The 14,531-nt window shown below is 40.7% G+C and overlaps 1 protein-coding gene across 3 annotated transcripts in view; it reads right to left on the reverse strand.

Moving 5' to 3' along the window:
- The window catches only part of LOC123881233 (hemocytin-like), a 52,537-nt gene that overhangs the window by 18,022 nt on the left and 19,984 nt on the right, over positions 1 to 14,531 (reverse strand). For all 3 annotated transcript variants that reach the window (XM_045929930.1, XM_045929929.1, XM_045929931.1), the window contains 21 exons: positions 14,091 to 14,340; positions 13,604 to 13,732; positions 13,252 to 13,472; positions 13,002 to 13,154; positions 12,362 to 12,551; positions 11,580 to 11,810; positions 11,192 to 11,242; positions 10,823 to 10,846; positions 10,092 to 10,213; positions 8,975 to 9,106; positions 8,066 to 8,457; positions 7,038 to 7,159; positions 6,032 to 6,225; positions 4,487 to 4,705; positions 3,741 to 3,899; positions 3,289 to 3,577; positions 2,739 to 2,892; positions 2,003 to 2,108; positions 1,203 to 1,476; positions 621 to 839; positions 60 to 294 (listed from right to left, as the gene is read on the reverse strand). In XM_045929930.1, coding sequence (XP_045785886.1) covers positions 60 to 294; positions 621 to 839; positions 1,203 to 1,476; positions 2,003 to 2,108; positions 2,739 to 2,892; positions 3,289 to 3,577; positions 3,741 to 3,899; positions 4,487 to 4,705; positions 6,032 to 6,225; positions 7,038 to 7,159; positions 8,066 to 8,457; positions 8,975 to 9,106; positions 10,092 to 10,213; positions 10,823 to 10,846; positions 11,192 to 11,242; positions 11,580 to 11,810; positions 12,362 to 12,551; positions 13,002 to 13,154; positions 13,252 to 13,472; positions 13,604 to 13,732; positions 14,091 to 14,340 — 3,866 coding nt within the window. The remainder of the gene's footprint in view (positions 1 to 59; positions 295 to 620; positions 840 to 1,202; positions 1,477 to 2,002; positions 2,109 to 2,738; positions 2,893 to 3,288; positions 3,578 to 3,740; positions 3,900 to 4,486; positions 4,706 to 6,031; positions 6,226 to 7,037; positions 7,160 to 8,065; positions 8,458 to 8,974; positions 9,107 to 10,091; positions 10,214 to 10,822; positions 10,847 to 11,191; positions 11,243 to 11,579; positions 11,811 to 12,361; positions 12,552 to 13,001; positions 13,155 to 13,251; positions 13,473 to 13,603; positions 13,733 to 14,090; positions 14,341 to 14,531) is intronic.

Consider the following 14,531-nt stretch of genomic DNA (forward strand, 5'->3'; position numbering starts at 1 on the left):
TTTAACGCTTAAAAAAATTAGTATAGTGTAAAAAAACTTGTCAGTCCATCAATACTTACTGAGGACATAAGTTGAGACTGTCTGGCACACTTTCCAGCTTCAGCGCATATCGTGGCGGGCAAATAGGGGTGGAGCAAACAAGGGGTGGCGGCGTTGATCCTTTAGGAGGGATGGGGGGTAGTTTGGGGATACATTTGAACAGAGGGCACACTTTCTTCGTCTCAGCTGTAGCGATATTCAGAGTTGGTCTTTCCAGTTGGAACGCTTCGTTTTGTCGCGGCCGTGTTGGTGGACCTAAAAATTATTGAACAAAACTTCGACTGATTACAATCCATAAGTACCTACTAATATTATAAATACAAAAGTGTGTCTGTCTGTCTGCTAGTTTTTCACGACCCAACATTCTAACCGATTTTGATGGGTACAAACTTAGCTTATATCCCGCGGAAGGACATATGCTACTTTTATCCCGGAAAATCAAAGAGTTCCCACAGGATTTTTATAAAACCTAAGTCCATGCGGCCCAAGTCGCGCGCATCATCTAGTACAAAATATACAGCGCCATACAAAAAGCCCAACAAAGCAGGAATTCAACGGTTTCGTTTGTTAAAATAACTCACCGTATATTCCTCCTTTCGAATAGCCAGTCTTCGAAAATCCTCCCTTAGCGTAACCTCCTCTACCTCCCTTGGAGAATCCTCCCTTATAGTACCTCTGGTATGAGTTACGCGGTCTCGGAGGCGGCAGGTCCGATGTGTAGGACTTTGTGTAGCTGTCGTGGCTTGAGGTGTAGCGAACAAAGTAGCCTGGAGGACACTCCACTTTCGGGCATTCTAGTGCTGGTTTAAAAAATAGTAAACATTGTAAATAAGTTATAACTGTTTATTACGCATCAATGAAGAATGACATTCTAAATCACAACTATTTACACGATCAACTGTCTTAGAAGAGTAGTCTTTCGTAGAGAAGAGTAGTAGAAGAGTAGTCTATACAATTCGAGCGTTGAAACACTTTATCGTCAAAGTAGAATGAATCTTAACTACCTTGTTTTAAAGCTCAGTTTACATAATGCATTGTTTAAGTGCTCCCATCACCATTTTCTAATGAAACCGGTTTAGGGCTAATCTGTCTGTTGGAAGGTTTAAAAGTCTATAAAGGACAAATGTGGAAACATTATTTGTGTTTAATATATTAGGACTTACGTTTCTCAGTGGTGGTAGTGGGTGCTACAGTGGTGGGTGCAGGGGTGGTGGGTGTGGGTTTGGTGGCAGCAACAGTGGGAATGACAGTGGTGATCACGGTCTCAGTGACGGGCGCTAGAGTGGTGCAGTCCTTCTCATCATCGGGACAGTCTTGTAAGCCGTCGCACCATTTCTCCAGGGGCAGGCAGAGTTTGCTGGACGGGCAGATCTTGGTTCCGTTCTGACAAGGCTCGCATAGACAGTCGCAGGACGGTGTCAGTGTTGGGACGAGATCCTATAAAAATATAAGTTTATCCACTTAAGTAAATCTATCCAAAGATGTGTGGCCTAGTAGTATTATTGCACATCAATCGATTGCGATTGTTAAGAAAACAGTTGTTAAGCAATGTTGACCCAAGTCAGCTGACTGGAAGTCGGTTGACAAGTCAGACTGGTTTTATTCTTTACTTTTCATTTGGGAATCACACTAATATTATAAAGGAGAAAGTTTGTATGTGTGTGTGTATGTGTGTGTGTGTGTGTGTGTGTATGTTTGTTACTCCTTCACGCAAAAACTACTGGACGGATTGGGCTGAAATTTAGAATGGAGACAGATAATATCCTAGATTAGCACATAGGCTACTTTTTATCCCGGAAAATCAAAGAGTTCCCACGGGATTTCAAAAAACCTGATTCAACGCGGGCGAAGTCGCGGGCATCGGCTAGTAGCAAAATAAATAATATAATAACTAACTGATCCGTCACCGTTAGCCACAAGACCAACGAAAAAGAGGGAGGAGAAAGGAGATTATTGGTCTCACCGGTTCGCACTCGCAGGCTTTAGCGGGCTTGCAGTCCGTGACTCCACCCAGCTTGCACACACACTCGTCACAACGCGCGCCGCGGTACGTCGCGCCCACCGGGTATCTATAACAGTGATAGACGAATTACTTATATTGTTTCTAAATAAAGTGGATTTCTAATAGTGAAAGAATTATTAAAATCGGTTCAGTTGTTTCAGAGTGTATCTTAAGTTTAGTTAAGAGTTTAAATGATAACGATGACGAACAATGTGTTCTCATACAGAGCCGTAGTTATGATGTGCGCATCCTATAAGAGAGGTCAGGGGTATGATCCCGGTCATGTACGCTCGGCCTCAGAATTCGAGTAACAATTCCGCGAAACTATTGCATCAAAACCCTGTCGCACTTAAGACCTTTCTCTATAGACACGCCACACACATAAATGCATGTGCATAACTGTGCCACGCGAATATGAACATTAAGATGCTAGAGGACTTACGGCCTTTGACCGTACCTCTAACTTTTTGGAAGTACGTTTTAAGCAATTAAATATTATTTGCCTTAACGGTGAAGGAAAACATCGTGAGGAAATCTGCACGCCTGAGAAATCTCCATAATCTCAAAGGTGTGTGAAGTCTGCCAATCCATACTTAGCTAGGGTATAGCAGACTATAGCCTAAACCCTTCTCAATTTAAGAGGAGACCAATGCTCTGTAGTGGGCCGGCGATGGGTTGATCTTGATGGTGTACTCACGGGATGAAGCCAACGAGACACGGGCACTGGTCGCGCGGCACGCAGTTCTCGCCGTCGTAGTATCGATCGCCAGCGCACGAGCACAGCACCTCCTGTACGCCCGGACACATCTGGCATGGGAAGGGCACCCGCTCTTTCGGCGGCTCAGGGGTGGCTGGTGAAATAAATATTGATAAGTTTAGAGTTCTTAAATGGTGATTCAACACCAGAAAAGGCAATCAAACGACTCGCTGGAAGGCGCTGGACACAAATGACACCAGGCATCGTCAAGGTCTGCATCCGTACGTGGTTGAAATTCCTCGGGCACGTACAAAACGGTTTGCTTAGTCGTTTCTAATCCGAACTGCTAGGATATGGAATGCCCTTCCGGCATCAGTTTTCCCCTCCACTTTTAATATGGGTACTTTCAAGTCAAGAGTGAATAGGCAATTTCTAGGAGAGCGCGCTCCATCTTAGGCTGCGGTTTTTTGGTGCTGGAGATGAGATTGATATCTTCCAAACCTTATCGCTGAAAACCCCTAACCTTGGAGGGAAATCGCAGTATACTCACGATAAGGTTCAAAGCAGCCGATCGGTTCCACCTTCATCTCAATGTTTTTATCCCACTTCACAGGTAGAACCTTGAGGTACTGCGCATGTATGGGTGGTCGGAATTCGTTCATCACAACACTATCTGCATCGAAGTTCCCGGGGAATAGGCGAGGGTTGCCAGTCTCGTCTAACACTGGATTGAAGGTCTTGAGGTCGCTGGTGTACATGATTTTGTATGCGGAGACGTGGCCTTTCTCTCCGCCCTTGGTTTTGATGCCGGTTATGTTGCGTGGTGATGTGAAGTTGAACTGGGGATTAGAAACATTTAATAGGAACATATTTCAAGTGCTGGTTTAATTCCAGATTTTTAAAGGATCGTCAATTTAGTTCAGAATGTTGGCAAACGTGCATTATATTACCATCGATAGTAAAAATAATATTTATCCAGGTTAGTTTGATAACTTGACTGACCATGATCCATTCCCCTGGCGTGCTGTAGAGCGGCCTCCACCCACGTTCGGCCTCAAGGCTCAGGAAGGGAATCGCGTCGTAATTGGAGCTGACTTCGATCATATTCACAGGAAGCCCGCCGCCAACGCCTAAGGGTTCTGTGCATTGCATGCGCTCCGGCTGGAAAAACTCTAGGATTATTGTTTGAGAAAACTCAGCATTACTACAATCAAACATACGTGCCCTTTTTTTGAATGTTGTATGTTTAACATTAAAATACATGACCCACACTGCATTGAAAAAAAAATTGAGAACTTATCAAAAATCTGACATGAAAATTGTTAGAGAAACATTTTATTCATACATTCCTAATTCCTAACACCTACAAATTGTTAACTAAGCCATAAAAAAGTAGAAGTTCCTACAAGAGACTTTTTTTAGATACAAGTTAGCCCTTGACTGTAATCTCACCTGGTGGTAAGTGATGATGCAGTCTAAGATGGAAGCGGGCTAACCTGGAAGGAGTATGACATTTTTCATTACACCCATACTCCTTTGGTTTCTACACGGCATCGTACCGGAACGCTAAATCGCTTGGCGGCACGGCTTTGCCAGTAGGGTAGACTTATGTTCGTTAGACGTCTTTTGGTAGACGACACCGAAAATGATCGTTCATTTTCTAAAAAATCTGATCTCTGCGAACTCACTGACAACACAAAAATTATACTATTACACAAATATTATATTATAATATCTTGTTTGTTTACCGTGGTAAGTCCCACCGTAGTGCCAATAGTGGTGGTTTCAGTAGTGGTAACAGTGGTTTCAGTGGGGGTGGTGGAGACTTCCTCGCAGCCGATGATCTCGAAGCGAACACTGATCTCGCTGTGCCAGCTCAGCGGCTTGATCCGCACGAACTTCGCTTCGATCGGCGGCTCGATCATTTGCTTCATTACATGCGTGTTGTCCACTGGCCCACGGAATATCTGGAATAAAATTATAGTTTAATCGGAATTAAATGATTTACTTGTTCCTAAATTGGTCTATTTACAAATTGTGCTGGGGGCCCTGAATTAAGTTTGCAAAACCTGTATCTCAGGGTCCCCGCTCTTCCTCCTCCGAATTATTCGTAAGAAGCTCTACTTATTGTTTGTTATTTATACATAATATAAAAAGACTTGTTCTGACTGACTGATCTATCAACACAAGTTACAAGTTTTTATAAAAGTCTGTAATATTGTAAGTTACATCTATGATTTGTATGGTTTTCAGTTATTAACCGACTTTTTCAAATTATTTTCAAAAATCTTAGGCATGTAGTTGAACCTAAAATATTAAAATCTATATATTTAGCCTTGTGCCAATCTGTAATTACATACTGTATATCGTCTTGGGGAGGAGCGTCTAAAACAATCTTAATGAAAGCTGAAGTTGGTCAACGCACAATTTTAAAGGTGTCCACTTTTCGCCCGTTTCGGTACCCAACATTTTTGCTTTATAAAGATTGTGAAGTTCTTTCAGTAAGAAAGTTGTTCATATTGAGTATATTATTGAAACAGCATAGTGAACTAACGTATGACGCTTCTCATCTAAACAATCGTAGAATACATAAAGTAGCAAGCATACCACATAAATTAAAAACAGCTTTCATTGAAAAATTTTACTGCTTCCAGGGGCCTCATATATATAATAAAGTTAATGCATTGACACATATCTACCCACTAAATAGAACTAATTGCAAAAAAACACTAATTTCATACTTACATAAATTATCTTATGAAGACACCGAAAATTTACTTACCACTTTTAAATAACTTATACAAACTGAAGTTATAGATTTCATCTAAATACCCTCGAAACTTTTCACACTATTGTATCTTACACACCCTCTCTCATATACACACATACACACACAGATAGCAGACATACATTATAGGTACTATATTAGTCTATTTCCGAGAGAGGTCATCTAGTATGTATATATGTAGGTATATATTAAACTTCACCATAACATAATCTTAAATTCTGTAAGGGGAGAGCCCTGATGCCTATAACACAAGTGTACAACTTATTTTAGGCATCAGTGGCTTAACCTAATTTCTTGTTGTAATTTTTTATGGGGAAACAATAAAGATTATTATTATTATTATTATTATTATTCAATAAAGAGGAGGTTCTCAATTCGTCGGAATCTTTTTTCATTTTTTTTTTATTTTTTTAAATAAAGAAATACATGTCTCAGGACTAGACTTTCACAAATCTATTCATGAATCCTTAAAAATAAAAATATGAAAATAAACACAATAACATGCCTTAGTTTGTCCATCAGGGCTCTTGACAGGAGAGAAGACGTTGCCATCATCACCGTACATCATCTCGTAGCTCTCGACGTACTCGTCAAACAAGGGGCTGCCCTGCATCTGTACCCCGTATATCGGTTCCTTGCGGGGAAACTCCACTTGGATGTACGGATTCTTATCGTCTTTCGCGGGGCTCCACGACCCAGCTGGAAAATATTATATTATTTTTTGTTTTTCCGCAACACAAAGGTAGTGGCCACATGAAAAAATAACAACCAATATTTCTTGGTACCCAAAGGGCGCAAACGAGACTCTATTACCAACTCGCCATCTCCACGGAGGAGAGAATCGCGGCGATAGTCTCGCCGTGTCATCAAATTCGATACAACTCTTAGTCTGAGATCTATAGGATAACGATAATTAGTGTCAATCCCTAGCCGTAAGTATATTGTATTTTAGATGATTTAGATAATTTAGCTTAGTTTAACTTAAATTTACTTTAACTTAATTTTCATCTTATTGTATTCTTTTAAAATTTATAACTTAGGTATTTTTTCATAGTCCTTAGGTTAGCTATTATATTATATTTTATATTTTACCGTACGACTTATGTTTATGTTAATGCACGCTGTGACTGCCCGTAAGTGGAGTTGCATAAGAGCAATAGAAAGTAAGGAACAAAATGTATAATTAAAATGTGTAACTCTGTGGGCGGTACTATAGTAAATAAATAAATAAAATAAATAAATAAATAAATATAGAGAGCACTTACGACTTTGCTCAGACCTAAGACACGTTTAAATGCCATGGAGCGGACCAATAAATTCCTGAAAGACCAGCATGCATTGGCGGTTCCTCTGGTGCTACAAATGTTCATGGGTGGCAGTAATCGCTTAACATTAGGTGACCCGCCTGCTCGTTTGCTCGCTATTCATATGAAAAAAAAAAACACACACACACACACACATCATGTGCAGAAATCTATGCCCTTCTTTTAGTCAGATAAAACGAGGCTAACCATTAGTATCGGGGCGTCCGTTCAACACGGCATACTGCGGCTCGAACAATGGGCTTGCGTACGAACTCGCTGAAAATGACTCCTTTGGCAGCGGCTCTCCTCCCCATAGCAGACTTTTGTACCTTAAGTAGAGAAAAAGCTAAACTGTTGTAGCATATTATCAGATTGTATCGTATAAAATTACAGTGGACCCCCGGTAATCCGGCCCCTGTCTAATCCGGCACCCCCTGTAATCCGACATGTCTATTATTATTGAATTTACTATGTAACGTGTACCTTAGCGGTCCCGTTACATCCCTTATTTAGATCGCATATTTTTATTAACATAACCTGAAATCTGTTTGTAAACTTTTTCTCCGACAATGTCCTGCAAAATGTTTGTCGGATTACCGGGGGTCCACTGTATAAGACATCTACAACGGTCAACATCAGTTCATCGGTTGTTAGTACATCCATTCGGGGTGGTGTTAAAAAAAGCTACATTTATACGACTATATTTTGTCTATGACACCAACAACATACAATATTGTATATCGACCTTTAGAAAGAGATAGCGGTTGCGTAGAGCGTTGTCTCTTTCGATGAGACCGACAAAACGTCACATGAGTGACGAGTGATGAGTCAAACGAGGTATGAAAGACAACGACAACGCTCTATGAAGCAGAAATCCTTTTCTAAAGGTTGATATATAATATTTTCTGTCGGCTACTGTAAATGTGTTTTCTTCCTTTCTTACTAGTAAAAACCACTGTTAAATAAAAATTTAAATCAACTCCAACATATGAAATGTGTGCCAGTTTCCACCACCTTCCTGCTCCATCACTGTCAATACAATTCTCTGCAATCATTCTTAACCACAGTCACAAAGTAGTACCGAGGCAGTCCTGACATTACTCTCGTCTAAATAAATGTTGTAGAATTTATAGTAGTAGGTGGTTTATAATTACTTACTATGTGAAAACAGAATATTATGTTTCAAAAACTTTTAAAACCGCGAAAAAAATATAAAAGTGCATTATTAGACTTACATTGAAGGGTTGCATTCCGGTGGCGGCGATTCCGTAGTCTGTATTATTATTACAGTCGTTTCTTCATGCGTTCTAGGCTTTTCTGGGACTACCGTTGTAGGCGTTGTAGGAATCGTAGGAGTTGTAGGAGGTGAAGTAATAATAGGGGCGATAGTTGTATAATATGTTGTAGAAGTAATAGTAGTAGGTGGTTTAGCAACGAAAAGGTCAGGGATTTTAGTAGTGGCAACTGTTTCATTTACAGTAGTGAGGGTGGTTTCAGTGACTTTGACTTGTGAAATCGGGGAGCCGGTGATGGGTTTGAGCGTGGAAACGCATTGGCTTGAGTCGCAGTGCAACTCGTTGTCCAGACATTGGCATTTCGTGCAGTCTTCTACCACTACACCGCCCGGCTAAAAAATAATGTTTTGATAAAATTTACACGTAAAAAAAATTGTATGAGCGCGGTTGAATAAGCGTGCGGGATTAATTTTTGAAAATGAGTTTGCAAAAAGTTGTTATCATATCATGCAGTCAGTGAAAATATCATTTTTAATCAATGGCATTAGCACTTCCTATTTTAAATGCGAATATGTCTGTCTGTCTGTTTGTCTATCTGCCAGCTTTTTGCGACCCATCCGTTTAATCGATTTTCATGAAATTTGGTTAAGAGAAATTGGTAAGGAGAAGAGATTTCTTTTGGTCCCGGAGAATCAAATAGTCCCCATGGGATTTAAAAAAACCTAAATTCACATGGACGAAGTCGTTGGCATCATTTCCTTAGTACAGAGTCAATTTTCATCCTAGAGATGGATATATCAATAGTCAATCAAAGAGAGTATCGAATCGAATCAAAGAGTTCGTACTGAATTTTTATAAACTAAAATATCATCTAGTCAATTATAAAGTTATAGAAAAATGTGGTCAAACCTTAACAATCTGTCCCTCATTGTAGCAAGTACAGTCTTTTATCGGCACGCAGGTTTTGTGGTCACGCCACATCAAGCTGAACTCGCATCTGATGTTAGCTACTGATTCATCCACGCAACCGTCGATACATTCCTGCGAATAATTTTTTTTATTCAGTCTACAAAACTCACTACAATTGTAAAAATAGCAAGGTAATACATGTGCAAAAGTCTTGGTCGTCCATTGAGTCTACTGGATGTGGACGTGGCATGGGCAAAAAAATTAATTCATAGTAACTAAATCGATTAAAAATCCAGAAATTCTCACGATTGGCGGGCTTTGCGGGCGACTTTACTTTGTCAGCCCATTGGACCGTTTTTGTGCTGTCAATGATTTACATGATTGCCAAAAGACACCAGTTTTAAATAAATACTCGAAGTTTTCCTTTCATAGCTATAAAGCTACTGTAGAGTTCTTCGTCACATTTTGTTCGTTACGAGCATAAATATAATTTATGTATGAACTTCCATTATGGTGCCCAACACTATTTTAGCACGAATTTTAAGATCCAAGAACTCCAAGAATTCGGCATCAAGCAACGTTTTTCGAAGTAATTAAAGTGCAAAGTTGTTATTAAAATTCTTCGGACATAGCGCCCACCGTGCTAAACTTGTCTTGTGTTATTGTGCGGGCAAAGTGGAAGGCACAAGGCAAGGAAGGTTGCCCATGCAATAGACCGTCCATTCCATATTAAGTCTGCGGCACTGACTACAGCATATTTAATGTCAGCAGAGAGAAGTGGCGAATGCTTGTGAGACGTATTACATCTCTCCGAAAAGCTTCACTGCCTGACAACCACAACCACTCTGTCAAGAATGTTAGGAAGACGAAGAAGATAGGTATGCATATGAACGACCTGCGATGCATGCCTCGAGGTTTTTTTCGTTTTTTTTTTACGAGGCTCCTACCACGGAGTAAAGATAGCATTATTATACTGTTGCTATAATAATAAGTCAATTATTCAAATTGAGTACTATTGTACACTTTTATTGTTAACTAAAAACAAAAGCTACGAGGGTTCCAAACGCGCCCAAGTCTGAGAAGTGTCCACAACAAACTCAGCCGGTTATACTCTTACCTGTCCCACTAAGCACTTGTTCTCGTTCTGCAGGCTCTGCTTGAAGTGGTCACACAGCTTGTCGCACGGGAACGCGCAGCTCTTGTACACTTGCCCGGGCGGACACCGCGACGTTGTTCCCACTGCAACAATTTGATTCACTTTTTCCAGTATTCAAAACCGTTCATCAAAACCCAAGAAGAGGGGAATAATCTTTAGTGGCCGTTTTTTTAATCAAGTGAAGTTTTTAGATTCCTTTTTAAAGTTACTGTTTCCAAATCCAAACGAATATCATAAATGCGAAAGTGTATTTATTCTGTTTGTCCGCTACTATGCAAAAGTTTGATGATTTCAATTCACTTTTTCCAAGATTCAAAATCGTTCATCAAAAGCAAAAAGAGGGAAATGATCTTTAGAGGCCGTTTTTATTCATATGAAGTTTTTAGACTCCTTTTTAGGGGTAGGACTGTTTCTAAATCCATACGAATATCATAAATTCGAAAGTGTATCTGTCTGTCTGCTAGCTTTTCAAGGCCTATCCGTTTAACCGATTTTGACGTTTGGTACAGAGATTGCTTGGTTCTCAGGGATGGACATAGGCTATTTTTTGTCCAGAAAATCAAAGAGCACCCACGGGATTTTTCAAAAACTTAAATCCACTCGGACGAAGTCGCGGTTATCATAGTCAAGTAGTAAATAAAATTATTATATTTAGTATGTAGTTTAAAGCATTTGATGAAAAAATAACACACCTGTAATCGTAGTTCCAGGAGTATCTGTTAAAATAGAAAAATATTTTGTAATAATTCCACGATAACTTATTTTATTATTGAAACTGTTTAAAGTACAAGCAGACCTTCTTTTATAAAATTCTATGATACTAATGAATAAATCTAAGCTTTTTTTGCCACAAAAGTTGGAAATAAAAGTTAAAATACTGAATTCGATCGGTGCAAGATATTTCATTTCGCATTTAAGGAAAGACATACCGACCTCATTGAAGAAAAGTATTGTTGATTAATATGATTCATGCATTCATTTCTCAAGCAATTTTCTGGTGATTTAATTAGTTTCCAATTTTTAGTTTCAGAAATGAAATAAATAATGAAAATAGTACAAACCCTCTTGAGGTGGTTTAGATGGGACAAAAATAGTCGTTTCTTCTGGTAGTCCTGAAAGAAAAAATGTGAAGGCATCATGATTATCATTATGTCTATGTCATACATATAATTAAGGATGTCTGAGGTACATTGTTCTTATTTGGCTCAAGAAAAGGTATTAGGGTTAGAGAAGAAACGAGAAAAAGACCGACAGATCATGTTAGGAGTTTGAAGATAATCGCTACACCCTCAAGAAAACCACTAGGGATACCGAAGTTATATAAAGTTTACCAGTGGTGGAACTAGTAACTGGAACTCTTGCTGGGACTGAGGAGTTCCAAGTTAGTCGCTTAAGGCACCACACTCTCAAGAAAAAGTACTAGGGTTACAGTAGTTCTAGAAAGCTTACCAGTAGTGGGACCAGGGGTAATATATCCGCATTCGGGTCTCATAGGGATGACGGCCGCGGGCCAATCACAGACCATAGCTATAGGGTTGTACATGAGGCCTTCACTGCAGTTCTTGAGGACCGTGTGTTGTTTGTTAGGGTTGAGGACATCGGGGGTACACTCGTAGAATTGACCGCAGTTTGTCGGGTGTTTGTGGTTCGGGTGGGCTGCGTCGAGACATTGGAAGGGCTCTGTAAAAGAATATTCTTATTATTTTGATGGCAACAAGTCTATTACAAAGATGTCTAAAATAACGTGTGGCGGTCTCCACACATTGACATTAGACAACGCTACTCGCACTCATGCGAAAGGATCATATAGCTATCATGCGCTGCGAGCCTGCGACGAAGTAACTTACAACGAACGAACTAGATGTCGCCACATTATCTCCAATAATAATCACTTGCCATGGAGCCTGAATCACGCTAACGAAATTTTCACTACGGAAGCCTACATCTACAAGTTCCACAATAAAACCGGCAACGCATTGGCGATTCCTCTGGTACTACAAATGTTCATGGGCTGCGGTAATCACTTACCATCAGGTGACCCGTCTGCTCGTTTGCTCACTATTGTTTTTTAAAAACGATCGGGTCAGCTGGGTCCCTAGACCTTACACCAGTCTGGGGGACAAATTTTCCTATTGTTACGGTCAAACGTACATTTCCTGCTTCCGTACAAAGTTACTCGTATCAGCGTGCATTTAGGTAATAAAAAAACAACACAAAGAAGAGTACGTTACCTTCCTCACACTCGCAGTACACCTTTATTTCGAAGTCGGGACAGGTTTTCTCGTCTTCGATGCACACGAGGCCTTTCTCGAGGCTGCATTCAACGTCGAGGCCGGTTTGTTTGGGCGACTGGTAGCCTTTGACCGTTCGGCACGCGACATTGGTCATCTTGCTCTTTTCGCACATCGGAGTCCCTATTGTCTACCAAATTGAACGAAATGCTTTAAGTTAGTTAATAATTGGGATGTTGCGAAGAACTTGTAGCTACTAGATGGTGAAATTGAATTAAAAGAGTGGACGTATTTGGGTCAATAAAACCTAAGACTTGTCCGGTGTGTTATGGTCTTTGACCGTTTAATTTCACATAGCGGCTCCAATTTATTTAAAATTTAACGGTGATGAAATATGATAAGAAACGGATAATATTATAGTCTAAAAAAAGGAAAACATACTTAATCATTACTGATCCAAATTTCATGATTCTAGGTTGATGGCCCGTACGGGAAGCACCCCACAGGTTTTGATTCCCTTGATGGGTCTTGTCAAACACGAAAGACAAACAGACAGACGGACAGACAACGAAGTGATCCTATAAGGGTTACTTTTTTCTGGAGATACGAAACCCTAAAAATGAATGTTGAAATAACTCACAAAGTCGGCCATTTCAGGTAGACGCTCGATTTCGACGGATTTGCCAGCGGAGTTGATCTCGGGGACGCCGCGGCTGATCCACTCCGTCCAGCCAGTTTTACACGTCAATGGATTGTCGTGCGGGGTAGTTTCTGGCTCGTAGGTAGTTGTTTCCTGAGGTACAGAAATACATAGTTTTATTGAGTCCAATCGTGATCCCACTCATATTCAGCAAATAAATAAAATAAAAATAATAATAGATGGATCTTACAGGACTAAGGCAAGGCTGGCCAATACATATTTTCTGGTTCCCGGAACATCGACAGGTATGGCAGAGGTCCTCCTCGATGACCCCTCCCTCTTGTATCTCCCTCCCGTCCTCGAGGACCATACAGGGAGGGATGCACTTGGCGGGAGGAACGCATTCGGTTAGAGAGCTGTTGAAGTATAGTGTGCCTGGTGGACAGGCTTTGGACTCGTTTCTTTTGCAGCCTGAAAAATCGTAAATAATGTTGGTACCTGTTCTTAATTTTTTTTTATACATTGGATACTTGAGTAAGGTTTAGTATCTAGTGGAGGGTGTAAATATTGTATAGCGGTCAATAAAAAATCGATCTTATTACCTTCAACGCAAGTTTCCTTTTCGCAGGCGGCCTTGATTTTTGTGTAGTCGAGATAATTGTCGCACGTCTCGGGCGGACACGGCGATATACACTCGTGGTAGTTTGAACACTCCTCATCGCACTGCATCGCTGTTTAGAAGAAGTAAAATGACTTATTACACAAACAAATCTGTATAGTGCAATATGCGTCATGTGATATATATCGCCTGCCCTCCCACTAATAAAGAAGCAGGAAAAGCAAGAATACACACCACCAACACACAAAACCGCATATCTTCCAGAACACACTCCAACGTCCGTTTCACTCCGATACCGGAGCATCCTCAGGATATGTAGACTCCACAACCCACAATTATTCTCAGGAGATGAAGACTCCACAATCCACAATTGCAAAGTTGATGTTGTTGAGGCGTGTCGATTATAATCGACACACAGTCGATTTTGATTTTGAGTAGGTATTCCTGCAATAGACTATTTGAATACTCACGGCACATCTCCTGTGTCCTCCACTTGAACGTCACGCCCCTCGCCGCGCACGCGTGCGCGTACGCAGCCAGCGCGGCGCACGCGCAGTCGCAGTCAGCGCCCGAGTCGCACGCGCAAGCGTCCGCCTCGCAGCGAGACACGAACTCCGTGGGCGACACCTCCGAGTGACACAGCGAGAACGGATAGCGCTTCATCGCGCCGCATGTAGCCGACGCCCATTCCTTGCGGTTGGGACGCTCCACGCAATGATCCTTTATTATAAAAAAAAATAACAACAAATAACTTCGAGATACTTCTAACTTGTGTGGGGACAAGCACATAATTTCTGGATCTATTTGACGGGCGTTGGAGTCTAATGTGAAGGACATTTTGTTTGGTTTTATTATAAAAGGTGTGTGTACAAGTAGAAACCCCTTCTATAGCATATGCGTGCTAGTTCAAG

Source organism: Maniola jurtina, chromosome 3, assembly GCF_905333055.1.
Source record: "Maniola jurtina chromosome 3, ilManJurt1.1, whole genome shotgun sequence".
In the NCBI taxonomy this organism is placed as follows: Eukaryota; Metazoa; Arthropoda; class Insecta; order Lepidoptera; family Nymphalidae; genus Maniola; species Maniola jurtina.